General features: G+C 38.1%; 1 protein-coding gene across 1 annotated transcript; it reads left to right on the forward strand.

The window, feature by feature from the left end:
* Positions 1-145: 145 nt before the first annotated feature.
* LOC101310904 (sister chromatid cohesion 1 protein 1-like) lies at positions 146-5,119 on the forward strand. Its single transcript, XM_004301322.1, has 19 exons — positions 146-198; positions 378-446; positions 556-614; positions 734-778; positions 879-898; positions 992-1,071; positions 1,177-1,303; positions 2,150-2,228; positions 2,344-2,425; positions 2,659-2,986; positions 3,084-3,240; positions 3,327-3,400; positions 3,507-3,684; positions 3,790-3,868; positions 3,958-4,088; positions 4,188-4,276; positions 4,455-4,563; positions 4,650-4,744; positions 4,830-5,119. The coding sequence occupies exons 1-18, from the start codon at positions 146-148 to the stop codon at positions 4,730-4,732; spliced, it is 1,842 nt and encodes a 613-aa protein (XP_004301370.1). The 3' UTR covers positions 4,733-4,744; positions 4,830-5,119.
* Positions 5,120-17,366: the final 12,247 nt, after the last annotated feature.

The following is a 17,366-nucleotide window of genomic DNA, read 5'->3' on the forward strand; positions in this document are numbered from 1 at the left end:
CCATAAAGTTGGTTAATTACAGCGACACACTCGCTCCTTCTTCTTCTTCTTCGTCAGCTCTGAAACTTTCTCTCTCTTCCATTTCCGGCGAGCGGTGGTGCGTGCCGTACACACTCTCACCGACTCACCGACTTGAAAGGAGAAGATGTTCTACTCTCACAGCCTCCTCGCTCGCAAAGAGCCGCTCGGCCAAATCTGGTAACCAAATTCAAACCCATTCTTCTCTGTTTTTAGCTCTGTATCTTCTCTCTGTTTCTGCATAGCTTTATGAAAATGCAATACTCTCTTTGTTTCTATTTCTGCATAGAGTTATGCTTGTTCTCCGTTCCGAGTTAACTCGTTAAACTCGTGGTCTCTGTTTTGTTATGTAATGCAAGGATGGCCGCGACGATGCATGCCAAGATGAACCGGAGAAATCTCAACCAGCTAGACCTCATCCGAATCTGGTTCAACTCCCTCTCTTCTATTTTTTTTCTTTTCATTTTTTTCAATCTCTTACATTTTATGGAGTTGATGCAATTTTGTTTTGTTGTGTGTTCAATTTTGATTTTGTAGCGAGGAGATTCTGAACCCGAGAGCTCCTATGGCTCTCCGACTCTCCAGTATTCTCATGGGTATATATAATCTACCTCACTTGTTTACAGTTTTACTTTCTCTGTAAATTTCTTAGTCTCTCTCTCTCTCTCTGCTTCCAGTTACCTGAACATCATGTAACTATAACCCCTGTTTTCAGGTGGAGTCGTCATCGTCTATGAACGTAAAGTGAAGCTTCTATTTGGTAACCTTCCCTTTTTTCTTTTTTTTGGGTTAAATTTATACGAAGCCAAAGGTGTATATATTCCAACGATTTCTGATGTTTACTCTGACTATGATCACAGATGATGTGCACCGTCTCCTGGTAATTTCAATTTCTTACCCATATTTTTCTCTGGTTTTGATTCCAGTACTGTTCTGTGTTATTTTAATTAACCGATTCCGTTTTCTGCCTAAGGATCAATTAAACGAAGCATGGAAGAAGGTGAAACCCAACTCCGACTCCACTGTCCTCCCCAAACGGCGAGCTCAGGCCAAGTGAGTAAAACTCTGCGTTTCGTTTTCATTGTGTAATTAATTGTATGTAGGAAGGAGGGTAGAATTGTCAATTCGTGAATACACTGTGGGTTTTTATGCACACAGGAAAGAAGCGATTACTCTGCCAGAGCATGAAGAAACAGATGTTGGGGGTGTCATTGACATCGAGCAGTTCCTTGATTTCTCTCACCATGCCACGCTCTTCCAGCAGCAAACCGGCTATTTCCTCATGGTAAATTACCTTATTGTCCTCTACCTACCTACATTCCTCTACTTCTTTCAAGGGTACTCTTTGTGAATCAGTAGCTGCTACGGCTAGAATTGTGTGTGTGTTTCTTAATATTAAATTGCAAGAATTGTGTTCATAATCTCCCATTTTGCTACAGTGAGATTAGCCGGGTAATGTGGTTGTTCATGTTATCTTAAATTGTTAATGGTGCACCAAAGATGTTTGATGAAATGCCAGAATGAGCGCTTTTCGACTTTAAAAGAAAATTGACATGATTAGTTGTAAGAGATTACAATGCAACTAGGTAGTGAGGAAAAGTAGTTCAATAGAAGCACATGTCTCCCTCTCTCAGGTAGCGAGGATGTGTGTGTTTGTGTGCTTCTTAATACTGAACTGCAAGCACTGATGGGTTTGTAATCCCAATTTTGTTTTATGGAAATGAGATTAGCATGTAATGTAAAGTTCATATTTTCTTAACATGTTATTTATTTGATAGTGCACGGAAGATGTTTGATGAAATGCCCGAATGAGCGCATTTAAGAATTACTGCCTCCTAGTTTGTTTGTTTTGAAAATTTGCCACAATAATTTTAAGAGATTACAATGCCACTCTGTAGTGAAGAAAAATAGTTGAATAGAAGCACATGTCTCCCTCTCTCTTAGATTTAACCACATGCTAGGCTACATGGTTAGTTTTTTTATTTTTATTACGGTGCTGGTGATCTAGTTACCACAGAAAGAACAAAATTTTTTTTCCTTTTTGTCTTGTATAAAATGCATACATGAACTTCATAATTGATAGATTCTGTGCAATATCTCATGGAGCTTTTCTCTTTTTCTGTGCTTGCAGCAACTGGATAGCGTAGATGTGGGAGAACCACTTCACGATAATGCAGCAGAGGGAGATCAACATCAGAACTTACATCAAGGTCCTTTCTTATTTATTAATCTTCCTTCTTCAATTTTTAATGGTGATCACACATATGTATAATATGTTCATCTGCTAACTAACCTCATCCCTCTCTCTCTCTCTCTTGCATTCAGCTGATCTTGAGGATATCACATTGCCTAAACGTTATGATCCATCAGATGCACATGCAGATCTGTTCAACCGTCACTATGAGAGGTGAATCATTACCACAATATATACTATATACTTTTGATTTTAGATTACCGTCCTCAAGGTTGAGCAACACAAAGTGTTCACGCTTTTGTGTTTCCATATGCCTTTTCCATTAGAGTCTGTGAAACCTGTGTCACTTGCTAGTTTCATGCCCTTGCATTCCTGATATTTGATCAGTCTGTTGCAAGAATCATTGACATATTGCAATTTATCATTGTCTTTGGATGATATGGCAGATTTGAAATTGAGGGAGATGACTTAGACTTCACATCCGGAGAGCCCACACATATGCGGCCACCTTCTCCAATTAATCCAATACCTTCTCCACCTTGCCAAGACCAGCGTCAGGATGGACATCAGCCTGATAATGTGTTTGATGAAATGGTGCGGATGCAGGACGTTCAAGAGAATGCTCAACAAAGGCAGAGGCCTAAAAGGAGTAGAAAGAGAAAATCACCAGCCTCTGTAATGGATAATGACCAAACAGTTCATCCTGCTCATGTGTACCAGTCTTGGCTTCAAGATGCTTCAGATATAGTTTCAAAAAGACGAAGAAATCAAAAGGTTTGTTCTTAATGTCCAAGTATGTCCTTCAAATCTTCAATGGAGTTAAACGTATCTCTTATCTATATCTACCGTCCTTGTGCTCTCTTTGTTGCAGCCCAAGAATATAATTTCTGCTATGAAGATTGGTAAACTCATGGAGCAGCCAGTTAGCGTTCTCATGGGCCATTTATTCAAACCTGGAAGTGGAGAAACATATTATCCAGCTCCTCTCTTAGAGCTATTCAAGGAAAAACCTACCCATGACTCACCTGGTTAGTATCATAGTTCGCATTGAGAACTTTTGCATGATTAATTCAAGTACAACAGAGAGAGGGCCTTAGTTTGGTTTCGTTTGCAGCATCCACCTCTCGACCTCTGCCTCCAGAACCACCGTCATGGTCACCACCTGGAAGACAAACATATCAAGAACTGGTAAAATATTTAAGTCAACACAGCTACTTTTAGTTTCCTTTTTTAGAAAACTATTAGTCTATAACTAAGTGTAAGTCTGACAAGTTATAATATGTTAAATGTAAAGCCTGTTGAAGATCTTCATAGTGGAGGTGGCTCCCAGTCGTTTGTAACTCCCACAGAACAGCTACGGACAAATTTATTTGACAATGATGTACCACCACCTGACATCATGAATGAACTGAGAGCCAATCTTAATGGCATGAGAGGAACTGATAGCAACTTGGCAACACCAAGAAATTCTGGTACAGATATCATTTCCTCATCTCTCCTCCCTCACTTCTCTAGTTATTGAAGCATTTGTGCTTTCTAATATGTAAGTAATTGCCAACTAAACTTTTTGCTTACAGGAGACGAAAGAAGATCTGTCCTGAGCTCCTCCTCTGGAAAGGGAGTTAACAAAAACAGTTCAGAAGTGGATTCAGGACGGTTAGCAAATTCTTTATCCGAGTCTTTAAGTCTTTTTTTTCCCGGTTGTGTACTTGTGATTGGAGTACTGATGGTCACATATCCAACAGGAAAAGACGTTATTCATCTAAACATAGCAATGATGGACTTGAACCAGTGTCAGAGGACAGTGGATTTCATCACCCTGATCCAAACTGCAAGGTATCAGAATTATCTGGAAAAGGCCCAACTCCTGAGCAAGGTAAAATTTACCTGTTGAAGCAGCATAGTAGTGATGGCTTTATAACTTTGATCTTTTTGTGTGTGGAGATTTCAGTGACCGTCATGTCTATTTTTGCAGAACTGTTGATGGAAACTGGACCGACCCAAACACAACAACCTATCATCAATCAGCCACTGGAAAAAGTGACTGATGCAATTCGAATGTATGTTTGTCTCAGACCTCTGTTAGATTAATTGTTTGGTGAATAAGTAGCTTTGATCTGATAACATTATGTCCCTGTTCTCAAATGTATGCTTGTCTCAATTATCTGTTAGATTGCCTGGTCCTTAAGTAGCTATGATCTGACTGCATTTTTTTTCCTCGTACTCAAATTCTTTCAGGGAGTTGAAATCCCATTTTGAAATACTGGGTGGCCCTCAAGTGGAATCCCTGAACAACCTGACAGCTGGAATGAATCGAAAAGGAGCGGCTATGCTTTTCTATCAAACTTGTGGTAGGAATCTATATTTTCCCCTGCCTGCTTATGCTGTGCACTTGTTTTTACAAATGGGATGCTTATGCATGTTCTGTCATCTGCAGTTCTTGCTACTCGTAATTTCATAAAAGTTGACCAAAGCGCCCCTTATGAGGATATCCTGATCACTAGAGGACCAAATATGTGATTAGTGATAGAGGTAAGATTACTTGCATACCCTTATTGCCTTCTGTCATTGACAAGTTAACGACACTGCGCTGACCTATAGAACTATTCTATAACAGAACTTGCGCTGGAATGAGGAAGCTGATGATAGTTTTTGAAGAAAGTTAACATTGCTGATTGCTCCTTTGTGGAAGCTGATGCTAGTTTTAGTCTAATTATCCTTTTTCCAGGTGTAATTGAGAGAGATTAGATACACCGTGATCTAATTATCATATTTATGGTGTAATAAGTATTTTAGGCAGTGCTACTTTGTTGCAATGGGCTCATTGCTGTTCTTCCAGCAGCTCCATTGTGATTCATTTTAAGTAGTTTTGTCGGTCATCTTTGATATGGTTTTGTATAATGGATTGATGGGTGCCACCTGAGCACTATAAGAGAGTACATTGCTACAGATAGAATTGATCAAATACAAATTGCAACTAGAGAGAATATACACCATGATCCATTGTCCTTTTAACTTCCAAGTACCATCGAAAGGAAGATGCTGTTGAAATTGAAGTGTGTAAATTGTGTGGAGCTTCATTCTAGGTTTCAGTTGAAGAATAGATGATCCATATTGCGGATTAAGAGGCCCCCTAGCAAGAATGCTGTACTTCTTTTTCTTTTTCCTTGACAGACGATATATGCTTTTCTGTAAATAATTCTTTGTTGTTCTAAATTAGTAACAAGATGAAAAAAGATCAAGGGATGATATAAGAAAGTGCAAATAGACAAAAACAAAAGCAATCAACCACATTGATAGATATAAACAAAATTACAAGATAAATTGGTTTGAGAAGTAACCAAAACAAAGACTTGGATACAAGATTCACTGAAATACCTCCTAGCTAGAAACTAGAACTAGAACTGGGGGGTTACACACTTACACTAGAAGAATACTAAAACAAAGTGGTAACAAAACAAGTGGTATTACAAGTCTCCAACAAGTTCAATCACTAATCAAAAAATTGATCTGTACTAGTTTGGGAATTGGCAATCAAAAAGGCTTTTCTCATCAGTTGGATCATCGATCATTGGAGCTGGTCATGATCATCAAAACAAGCCATGAAACTGTTGATGATCTCTTGATCTTCCTCCTGAAGCTGAAGCTGGATATCATCAGTATCATCACCAAAAGCCTTTTCCTCTGCCACTGCTACATCAACCAGTAGCTCATTTTCGGAGAAGAGCAATTCCGGATCATCACTTTCATCACTACGATCCGAGTGCTGATCATCCACATAGAGCATGAATTCCAGATGATCATCAGTAGGTTGAACCAGCAACTCTTCAACAGAGAACACTTCTGGATCATCAGTACAATCCAAGTGCTGATCATCAATCAGAAGAACATCCACGGAGAGAATATCATCAGTAGGATGATGATGATGACCCAGCAACTCTTCAAAAGAGAAGATTTCATGGGCCCTGTTCTTCGACTTGTTGTTCTTCTTATCCGCCCTTTGCTGCTTTTTCGAGGATGACTTGGTCTTCCTCACTCTACTAGCCCCACCGCGTACCAGCCTCATCTTAATTCAGAGAGAATCGCAGAGGATCACAATTAGGGTTTTTCTGGGAATTGAAGAAGAGACGGAAAATTAGGGTTTAGTGGGTCGAGAAAAACAGATCCAAATCGAAGGAGAGATGGAGGGAATCGGGTGGTGCTCTGAATCTGAAATCTCAGATTAGGGCGAAGAGATCTGTGAGAATAGACGGAAGCAATTTCACGCGGAAATCACAGAGAAGGAAGAACAGAGCAAAAGAGAGAAAGAGAAAGAGAGAGAATTGGGAAAATGAACCGACTGGTTTCAGGGGTGGTGTGGGGTATTTATTAACAAACAGCCTCGGGTTTCTGACAGGGTGTGAATTTTGGTTTCACATTCGGACTTTCTAAAATGCCCATACTTTCCTTAGTTTGGCCGTTTGGGAAATAAAGCCAGGTCACTTACGTAATTGGGTTATAAATTATAATTGTTAATTTATAGTCCAATTATAATTTATAAATGATTGTCTTCTTCTTTTTTTTGACGATTCAAATCGGCTGAAACGTTGCGTGGCGTCCAACCTCAGGAATTTTGGGTTTGAAATCAATTTTCCCGCCAAAATATTATCTTCTCTTTTTCTTTTTTTTCCTTTTTTTATAATAAAAATGGAGCAATTTTCAAGAAAACCTAAGTACAAGATTGAAAACACTAGTGATTAGGATTGTACCGAATGGAGATGACAGAATTAGATATTAGGATAAAAATTGCAGACGAGAATAAGAGAGAGCTAGATATAAAAGTGTATAATGTACAAGGGTAACGAGGCTAGACACGATTTTCTTTCCTTATTTCTATACTTTTTATGAGATTTACTTTCTCTCTTTTTTTTGGCTTTATTTACTAGGTCACGTTTGACGAAACCCAATCTTGTTTTTATCATTATGTTTTTGCTATTAAGTGGACTGATCAGAGCATCATTCACTTGCGACACTTGCCCTACCGCAGTAAACAGGTAAACTCAGGACGTGTTCTTTTTCAACAAAATCTTTTATGGAGCAGGTAAATTGCTCTGATCTAAGGAAAAAAAATTTCGGTGATTACGGAAATTTCGACCTTCCAAAATATGGAAATTTCAACGGAAATTTCGGGGAAATATCGATTGTAGTAGAAAAATGAGAAAATTGACCGAAATTTGAATAAAAACAAGGAAATTTTAAACCAAACTTTAAGAGATGTTTGTTTTCTATATTATGTACTATATTTGAAATGAAAACCTTTAATAAACATTGATCTATATGGAGTTGTAGTAAGTTAAGGTGAAAAAGTTAGTGCTGAACCGTTAATAATTCTTAAAAATTTACTTTAAATATATATTTTTTTTTTATGGCTGGAAACCCAAAGGGAGGTTAGGTCATCACGCCTTATATACATATGATATATTTCATATGGAATTACATGAGTGCTTTAAAACCACGTACAAGACCTATGAAGTACAAAATTTTCACTAGTATTGGTTGGAAATATCGGGATTTTTCATAAATATCGGGAAATATCGAGAAATATAGGAAAATATTGGGAAATATCGGGAGTTTCGGACGAGAAATGCTTGGGAGGGGAAAGATATATCGCCAGGTGAAAAAATCAAAAGTTTCGGTGAAATATCGCAGAAACTTTCGATTTTTTCTTCCTTGCTCTGATATAAAATGATGCATTTTTTACACCAATAATGTCTGAACACTTAGGTGACTGATAATATGGTACCTGAACTTACAAAGTTATCAAAGTAGTACCCATACTCAATTTTATGTATCTGTGTGGTACCTGTGGTCGATCTCCGTCACGTAGCCGTTAAAGGTCACCATGTGTGACACACGTGGGTCAAAAAATGACTCAAAAATATTGATCTGCCCATCCATTAATTCAGATGTCTTCTCTTCTCTCATCAATTTCACCCTCAGCAATTCTTGCTCATGTAGTTCTTCCATCTCCTTCGTCTACATGAAGCACCATATTCTCTCACCCCTTTATTCTCTCTCATCAAGTTCTGGACAAAATCGCCTTCTTGAGTTTTGGTTTCCTTCAAAAGGGTTTCTTCTAAATTGAAGCTCAAATCCATCACCAAATCTCTCTTATCTCAAATGAGTTCCTTTCAAATTGGTTAGTTTCTATGATGAAGCATCATCCTTTAATGGAATTATACTCAGATCTTCACCGAGACGGTTTTGGAAGCCGATTTCTCAACAATGTCGTTTAAAATCTACACTGATGCAAAAACCATTCAGGCCGACACCGTCATCGTAAAGCGGCTCGTGTTCCCTTGGCGGTGATCAGAAGAGGAGACTCGGCTATGGAGGAGGCCACATTATTGATCAAATTTAGTTCTTTTTGTTGTTTGAGTTTGTAGTATTGATCAAATATTTGTTTTCGTTGTTGTTGTTTAACTTCATTTCATTTGATGGAAACTCTAGAGAGAGAAAGATGGCATCATAGTGGTTGGGTTTAAGAAGATGAACATGAAAGATTGCTGGAATTCTTTTGGATATTTTTTCTTCTTGCTTTTTTAGGGTTTAAGAGCATTTGCTACGGGATGGTAAAACTGGTAAGCCATATGGCCCATAATGCCTTATGATAAAGGAATATTTCAATATAGCTATGGAATCATTCAAATGAGGTTCCCACGGTAAGCCATATATATACCATATTTCAAAAAACTGACTTTGTCAACGGCTATATTCCTTTGCTTTAAAAAAAACGGCTATATTTCTTTCCTTTAGCAACAGCTAATTTTTAATGGGCATTTTCCCTAACGTTTATGTAACACCCTGACCCAGGTGTTAGAAGAATAAACGAATAAAATAACTAAGAAAATCCTAAATCGAAAAGGAGATAGGATCTCAAAACAAACAAAATGTTTGTTGTGTTTGGAATCTAAATTTTATTTTGTTTATTTACGGCTGCACCCAAAACTTGATCGGGCTGCCTACGTACCCTTTTGAAAGGATCAAGCCACTCGTAGTTCAATATTTTAATCTACTTCTCTACCTACTCTAACAACATCACATTTACCACTATAAGTCCAAAATTAAAAACCCTACGTACGGACTCTCAAGAACCATTTCATGATACACACCAATTTAAAATGTTCTCTTCTATACCCATTAAATCAAATCAACCCGGCCATACAAGGCCTCATGCATCATCAAAACTATACCAATTTATTATCATTCTAATATAAAGTTCCAGAAGAATAATTATACTCATCAACTTAACCAAACCCCACACTTAACTCGCAAAACAACTTACTCAAGTGCCAAAGAGTGTGTATAAGTATGCATATATATATATATATATATATATATATATATTATACTCCATCAAAATTCCGTTAGAATAATATAAAACTCAACTTATGCAAATCATCAAACATGCAATCTTTCACCTTAAACCCAAGTTTACTAAACATTCTAACTAAATTTACTATGGACACCTATTAGATATATTATGGACACCCATTTCAACTAAAACTAATTCCAAATCCATACATAACACTCCAATATCCACTTCAATGTATAAGCACAATCCAACAACTGTCTAACAGTAATATTCCTATACCCGGTTATCAATTTTAACCGTTAATATCGTTAGTCTTTGGAAAATCCGAAACCTAACCAACATTACTCCAAAAATTGCTAACTTTCCACCAATGGGTTTCTCTCATTTTCAGCAATTTACTAAGCATGAAAAACTGCCCAAAAAGTGGCAGCACCGCCGCCAGCTCCGCCAACGGCGGCCAATCTCCGGCCACCCCCAATAGTCACCAAAATTTGACAGAACTTTCCTCTCAACCCACACAACAACTTCCTAGAAGAAGTCAAAGACCAATTTTAAGCCTAAATAGGTCAATCAAATCAAAAACACAATAAAGAACCCTATAACTCCAATTATACATTTCACCCTAACAAGATTGAATTGGACCAATTATTTTTGAGGGATTACTCACCTTGATGAGAGCTACAAGATGAGCCAAGAATCACGAACTTTGGTGGCCGGAGGAGCAATTTCCGGCGAGTGGACCATCCCGCTTTCCGGCGGCGTCACCGACCCAGGAAGGAAGAGGGGGTGACGAGGGTCCGAACGGGACCAGTCCGGCGATCTCTGGTGGCCGGACGGCGGCAGGTGATGGTGGTGAAGCCGATCGGTCCCGAGAGACTCGGGAGGAAGGAGAGAGGAAGGAAAGAGAGTGGGGGGTGTGTGTGTGGGTTGTATTGTGTGTTGGGCCGCTCCACCCTAGTCCAACTTTAATACCCACATAAAAATAAAGCCTACCAAAAATTTACCCCCAACCAAAATAGTAACTTTCGTTTTTAGACCATAACTTCTTCATACGAACTCTGATTTAAGCGTGACACGTGTCTACGAACTCGTATTAACGTCCTCTACGACTTACATGAAGGAAGTTTTCCCAAATTATCAACTTAAAGAAAAAGTCAACTTTTTGGGTTCTTTACGGTAAAACGGTTACAAGAAACAATAGTTGAAAATTTACTGTAAACTTCATAAATTCACAGAACCTAGCTCGTCGCTCCGGAAAATAATCTGGGCATACCGGTGAGCTCGTATAAACGTGTACCACGACTTCGGAGTTTTAAATCCACTATTTACTGTTTTCAGAAAAACTCGAAAACAAACTTGAGCAATCACTATTTAAATCTCCGAGCGCGAATAAAGAAAAATCTACGGTAATTCATAACCCCAAACAGTAACCTTTTAGGTACGGGGTATTACAGTTTATTTTTCAGACACCTATAAAATCTGCATACTACGACCATGTCCAACACTTCTTTCAAGAATTATGATAGACTACATATTGCATTTTTCAAGAAGATATCGTCATATACAGACCATTAGATCTAGTAAAGCAAATTCATCTCAAACCATTATATCCTTATCTCAGATTCTCCCCTTATCCAGATTCAGACCTTATATACACCCCTTCTTCTCCCAGTAACTCACACCATTATTTCCACAATAATCACATTATACACTCCAATGGCAGATGTTAGGCAAAAGAAAGTTGTCCACTGAAAATGAAATTTTTCGATCCAAGAAGATAAACTCTTATGTCAGATATATCTTGAAATTTCTCAAGATCCTATCGATAGTGTTAACCAAAAGAATGACAAAGTATGGGCACTACTGAAAAAAAGGTCTTAGGAGACGGAATTATTTTAATTCTGTCTCCTAAGTAGAACTTAGGCGACGGAATACTGTTCCGTAGCCTAAGTGGTCACTTAGGCTACGGAATCATATTCTGTCGCCTAAGTTCTACTTAGCTAGGGACCACTTAGGCTACGGAACAGTATTTCGTTGCCTAAGTTCTACTTAGGAGACGGAAAATGTACTTAGAAGACGGAATTATTTTTATAAAAAATAAAATAAAAAAATTATTGACTTAGGCGACGGAACAATATTCCGTCTTCTAAGTTCCACTTAGGAGACGGAAAATTTACTTAGAAGACAGAATCATTTTTTAAAAATAAAAAATTTATTCACTTAGGCGATGGAACAATATTCAATCCGTCGTCTAAGTGCCCAAATTATTAGCGGCAGTCTTTCAGCCAAAAAATTGATAAAAATTCAAACAATTTTTTTTTCAAAAATTTCAACTTCTTGTCTCATTAAACTAACCTTCTTTTTAAAAATTAAAAATAATAAAACCACTTAACCCTATCCAATTATAACTAACCCTATCTTCTCATCTCATCTCATCTTTTCAATTCTTTCTCTTCCTCTCCCGTAACCACCTCCATCTCCATCTAATTTCTTCTTCTTCCACAACTTGATACTTCAAACCCCCTCTCTCTTTCTCACCCTCCACTGGGTCTCTCCCCCTCCTCCTCCCTCCTCCATTTCCATACCCACCGCCCTTTTTTGCCTCCAAGCCACCACTGCCATCCGCTTGGAATTCGAAGTCGAGCCTCCACCCTCGACCCTCGACCCTCCGCTACCTCCGCCCTTGACCCTCCCCGCCAAGAAAGGGTCGCCGCCGTCCCGATTCCTCTAGACCCAGGCCAACGTCAAGCGTCTCCGGTCACTGCCATGGATGTCGTCTATGCTCTCAAGAGGCAGGGAAGGACCCTCCACAGTTTCGGGGGTTAAATTATTGGGTGTTAGTTAAGGGTTGGTTTCTAGGATTTCAGTTTAGATCTGTGTGTTATGGATATTCTGTAATAAACTTTGTTGTTCATCATCTAATCTGCACCATTGTTTTGAAGTAATAGAAATTTGATTTTCTCAAATTACTTTTGTTAAGTTTTGCAATTTTTCTCTTTGTGATTGTGTTAATTGTGTTTGCATTTTGAGAGAATTGTCTTTTCAATCAGAGAATTGCAGATTGTGGTTTGATGACAGGTGTATGCATATTAATTGTGGTTTTATGGCAGATTGGATTGAGATTTGGAAGAAAGCAGAGGCCGCCTATGGCGGCTTTTATCATATTTTTTTTAGTTTTTTTTTAAGAATTTGCGACAGAATCAATTTCGTCGCATAAGAGTATAAATGTATAATTGTTTTTAAAAAGTTCGTCTCTTATTATCTTAGGAGAGGAAACGATTCCATCTCCTAAGAACCACCTAGCAGACAGAAATTCAAATTTCGTCGCCTAAGTTCCTACTTCACGACACTTAGCCGACGGATTTTAGTCGACGACCATTCCGTCTCCTAAGTTCTTAGGAGACCAATTTTGTTACTTAGGAGACGAAATCATTTCGTCTCGTAAGTGTTATTTTCCAGTAGTGGGGCGAGGATCACTGAATTGTGGAATCAAGATAATTAAGGATGAGAATCAGACGAGAAGCTCCAAGTGTCTTCAAAGTCGATTTTCATATCTTACTTATTGTGTAAGCAAATTTCGTGGTGATGTTCGTCAAGTGGAGATTGACAATCCAAGCGATACAAATGAGAAAGATATTGTAAGTATTTTTTCAAAGGTTGTTTTTTATTAACAAAGTTATATTATGAATTAATGTTAACCAATTATTCGTTGTTGACATTTGTAGTGTGCCAAAGCAAAACAAATTCTACTAGATGATCATAACTTCACAAAAAAAAACTCAGTTTGATCATGTGTGGCATATTATTAAGGATGCTGAAAAGTGGGTCGCTACTGGTAGAAGTTCAACAAGACCACAACAAAGAAATGATTCAAGTGAAGGATATGAATCAACATCTCGCACATCACAATCGTTAAGTACACTACCATTTGATGTCGATTTAAATGCAGATGAAGACGAACAAGAGCTATATAATGATGAACTCAGCACGTCTCGTCGACCCATTGGTGTAAAAAAATCAAAGCTGAAGAGGAAAGAGGCCAATGAGTAGACCAAGATTGCTAAACAAATCAGAGAATCCAATCAATAATTGAAAGTTATTTGAAAAAAATTTGTTAGAGAGAAATAGTGCTTTTACTGTTAAGCATGAGTAATATTCATCTCAAAAATTAGCTATTTAACATGAACGTGAGGAAAACAAAATCATGCTTACTAGTTTGGATACAATTACCAATCCAGAAGGGTGTGAGTACTTACGATTGAGAAAAACTGAGATAATGGAGAGAAGAGCTCGTCAGTCTCGACAACCACCTGTAGCATCTAGCTTTGGTAATTTCAATAACATCAACCAATTTCAAGGTGGTTCACAAGGACCTTTCAACTCTGGTAACTTTGCTAACCCCTTCCAATTTCCAACTAGATTTGGTGGATATGGGAATCACCATGGGGAGCAGTTGGATATGGTGGAGTCCCTCATTATGGAGCAAGTGATGGATCAGGAACAAGTGATGCACAAGGAGAAGCGCGACAATTCAGAGATAGCAATGGATCTGAGACACATAGCGGATATGGACTCATGCTAGAACATGCTAGAACATGAAGAGATGATGATGATCTGCCGGATTACTAAATGTGATGATTAATAGTTATTTATGTATCGTTTTGTTATTTTGTTTGCATAAGTGTGTATGATACTTTTTCCAAGCTCAAAGCTAGTCTCCTAGAAGGTTTGAAAAGGCCATTATTTAATTTCGTAATTTAATAATGTGTAATATTATCTTTTATGAAGTTATAACTAATTATGTGGTAAACTAATTTAGCCCAAATATATTCAATATTAGACTTAAATGAAAGATCTCGTTGTGTATTTTGTAATGGTGTAATTTTTATTATTAGAAAACTTATAAAATTGAAGATTAATGGGAAAATGAAATTGTAACTAGTATTAAGAAAGGATATAGTTGGAATAATAAAGATGGAACAAGGATAAAAATGGAACAAAAGGATAAAATAATAAAAAATTGAATTGGTATGGCTTACGAGAATGGAACGCCATATATTTTTTTTGGGGATGCATGGAATGGCTTACCATGGGAGGATGTAATAAGCTATAAATGGAGTTATGGTGATGGATTTAGAGATGAATTTCGAGAGGGGAGAGATTACCAGTGGGAAAAAGTCTATTTTGCCCTCATTTTTTGACCCATGTACATCACACATGATCACCTTTAACGGCGATGTGACAGAGATCGACCACATGTACCAATATATACGAAAAACTAAGTCTGGGTACTGCTTTGATAACTTTGTAAGTTCGGTATCATATTGTCAGTCACCCAAGTATTCAGACATTGTTAGTGCAAAAAATCCATTCCTAAAATGATTTCAAAAGCATTTTATTATAAAAAAATGGATTTCGAATCTTGTCCAAAACCTTGAGAATATAAACTCACAAGCAAATGCGGCCATAGTTGTAAGAAACTTCTCTATTTTTTTTGTTTTTGTTTTTCTTATTAACGATTTAAATGAAATTTACAATGTAGGAGATATCTTAAAACAAGTTCACCTGTTGGATCACTTGAGTGAAGTGACCTGGGTCACTTAGAAAAGACAACAATTTTCACCCGTTTGAACTTTGAAATCATATTTTTCTGCCACGTGACACTGACTGTTTATTAAATTTAAAATAATCATTTTTATGTGTGAATAATGGTTTTAGTTGTAATAAATAGCATTAAATAAACAATATAACACAATATAATATATTGAAATTAATTTATTTATTTCATGACATTTAATTGACAGGCCAAACCTAGAAGAATACAATTATTTGAAACTTTCTAACCCTCATTACCAAAAAAAAAAATTGGTGTTTGAGGGATCATTGACATTTTCCGGGTTGGTGGATTCACGGTGGACGGTGGTTGTGAAGGTATAAGGATAGTTGGCAATCCTTTATCCTGCAAAACACCTTAAGATGCTGTTGTCTGATCAAGAACAAGTGGCACTAATATCCCTTATGGTTTCAGGTAAAACATGCATCTGCATATCACTGTTTTTCATAGAGGTTAGCAGCTTCGCTTGCTATCCTAGTACTGAGTCTTCTGCTGTCTTGAGTTTCAAAGTCTGTTATATTAGTTTAATAAGTCTTTCAAATTCAAATGGACAACTGAGTTTGTGGGAAGTGCTTTGGCACTCAAACCAGTCTAAGGGTTGAGATCTTTTGCTATGCCAACCCGTGACCAAATGGTTTGATGCTCAAGGCTCCAGCTTAGATTTTATGATACATTATCCAATACAAAGCTAGTCCCTGTGTGATTCAAAGACCAGTCGCTATCGGCTGTGTCAAGGTCCACTGATGGACTGAGTAAGAGGGTTTCAAACCTCTTTGCTCCCTGTTTTGAATCGTTCATGTTTTAGGAAAGGTGTCTTTGTCTTATTGAGGTTGCTTGTGTCAACTCTCCATTTGGTTACATCACTTTCAGTATGGGGAACCAAACACTTCTGTCCAAACCTTTCTGAAACATGTTGAGGTCAGCTTGCATCATCTTTGATGCCTTGTCTGCCTATATATATCTATAGCTTTGGCTTTGCTCAATGGTTGTTGAAAACTGGCTTATTGCGTTTTCTTTGTTGAGTCTAGTTTTTAGCTTGCATTGTTCATGCTGCTCTAAGTCTTCTTCGTGACTGTAAACCTTAGAGCTTGAACTCAAAACTTCTTTCATCAACTCATATCATGTTGCATACCATGAGGGATGTGTAGTGCAACCAACCCAAGAAGCGTTCAAGGTTGAATCTGCTAGTGGTTAGCTGAATTCACGAACAAGGCTTCTAAAAGTGTCCCATGTTGTTAGAACTTAGAAACAAGAGAGGGAATAGGTCTAGACTAGTTCGGGACTAGGAAGGATAGCATTGTGGTAGTGTATCACTAGAACTATTATTCTTGTAAGTAGTTACTTCAACTTAGTGGAAATTTTTGTCTCTCAAGAGTTAGAGACACGTAGTTTTTCTCTCTGCATTCAGAGTTTCTGCGAGAAAAAAACATCCTTGTGTTGATTCTTTATTTGCTGCAATTTACTTTCTGCAAACTCGTATCCTGTGATTCTGGGATAGCACAAGTCATTGCTATCCTCGGATACAGAAGTCAACGAAAATTCAAAAAGGCTTATTCCACCCCCCCCCCCCCCCCCTCTAGGACCTTTAGGTTGAGGATAGGTAATAACCGGAAAAATGTGGTTAGGACTATCCTCCGGGGAAAGGAGGTTGGGGATATCTTCCGAGGAAAGGTGGTTAGGGATATCCACCGAGAAAAGGAGATTAGGGATATCCACAGAGGAAATGAGATTGGGTACAAAATCTGAGAAAAGGAGAATGGGATATCTATCGGGCAAATTTGCTTGATTTTTGAGGGATCGATGAAGAACTGTCAGGATTACATGACCTTTGCATTTGAATTGATGAAGCTGACCCACACGGGTGTGTCGCATGTCCTTGGGGGCAGCCTCACGCAAGTCGCGACCAAATGTCGCTCGGCACGCGCTCAACGTCGTTCGTCCGTCTACTTCACACGTTGGTGTGACACGTCGTTTTACTCCTTCACGTGGGGGATGACGCCAGCCACGATGTGGGCTCGGCTAACTTGGCTTCAAGCCATTCTGGGTCACTTTGTCAAGTGACCTCGGTCAGTTGGTTAACACAACAAATGACCCTGGTCATTCTTGGAGCAAGCCCATTTTCATAGGTGGAAAGGGAGATTTTTTTTTTTTTTTTTGCTGGTGGCAAAGTGACCTAGGTTAACCAA

This window comes from Fragaria vesca, linkage group LG5 (genome assembly GCF_000184155.1).
Source record: "Fragaria vesca subsp. vesca linkage group LG5, FraVesHawaii_1.0, whole genome shotgun sequence".
Taxonomy (NCBI): Eukaryota; Viridiplantae; Streptophyta; class Magnoliopsida; order Rosales; family Rosaceae; genus Fragaria; species Fragaria vesca.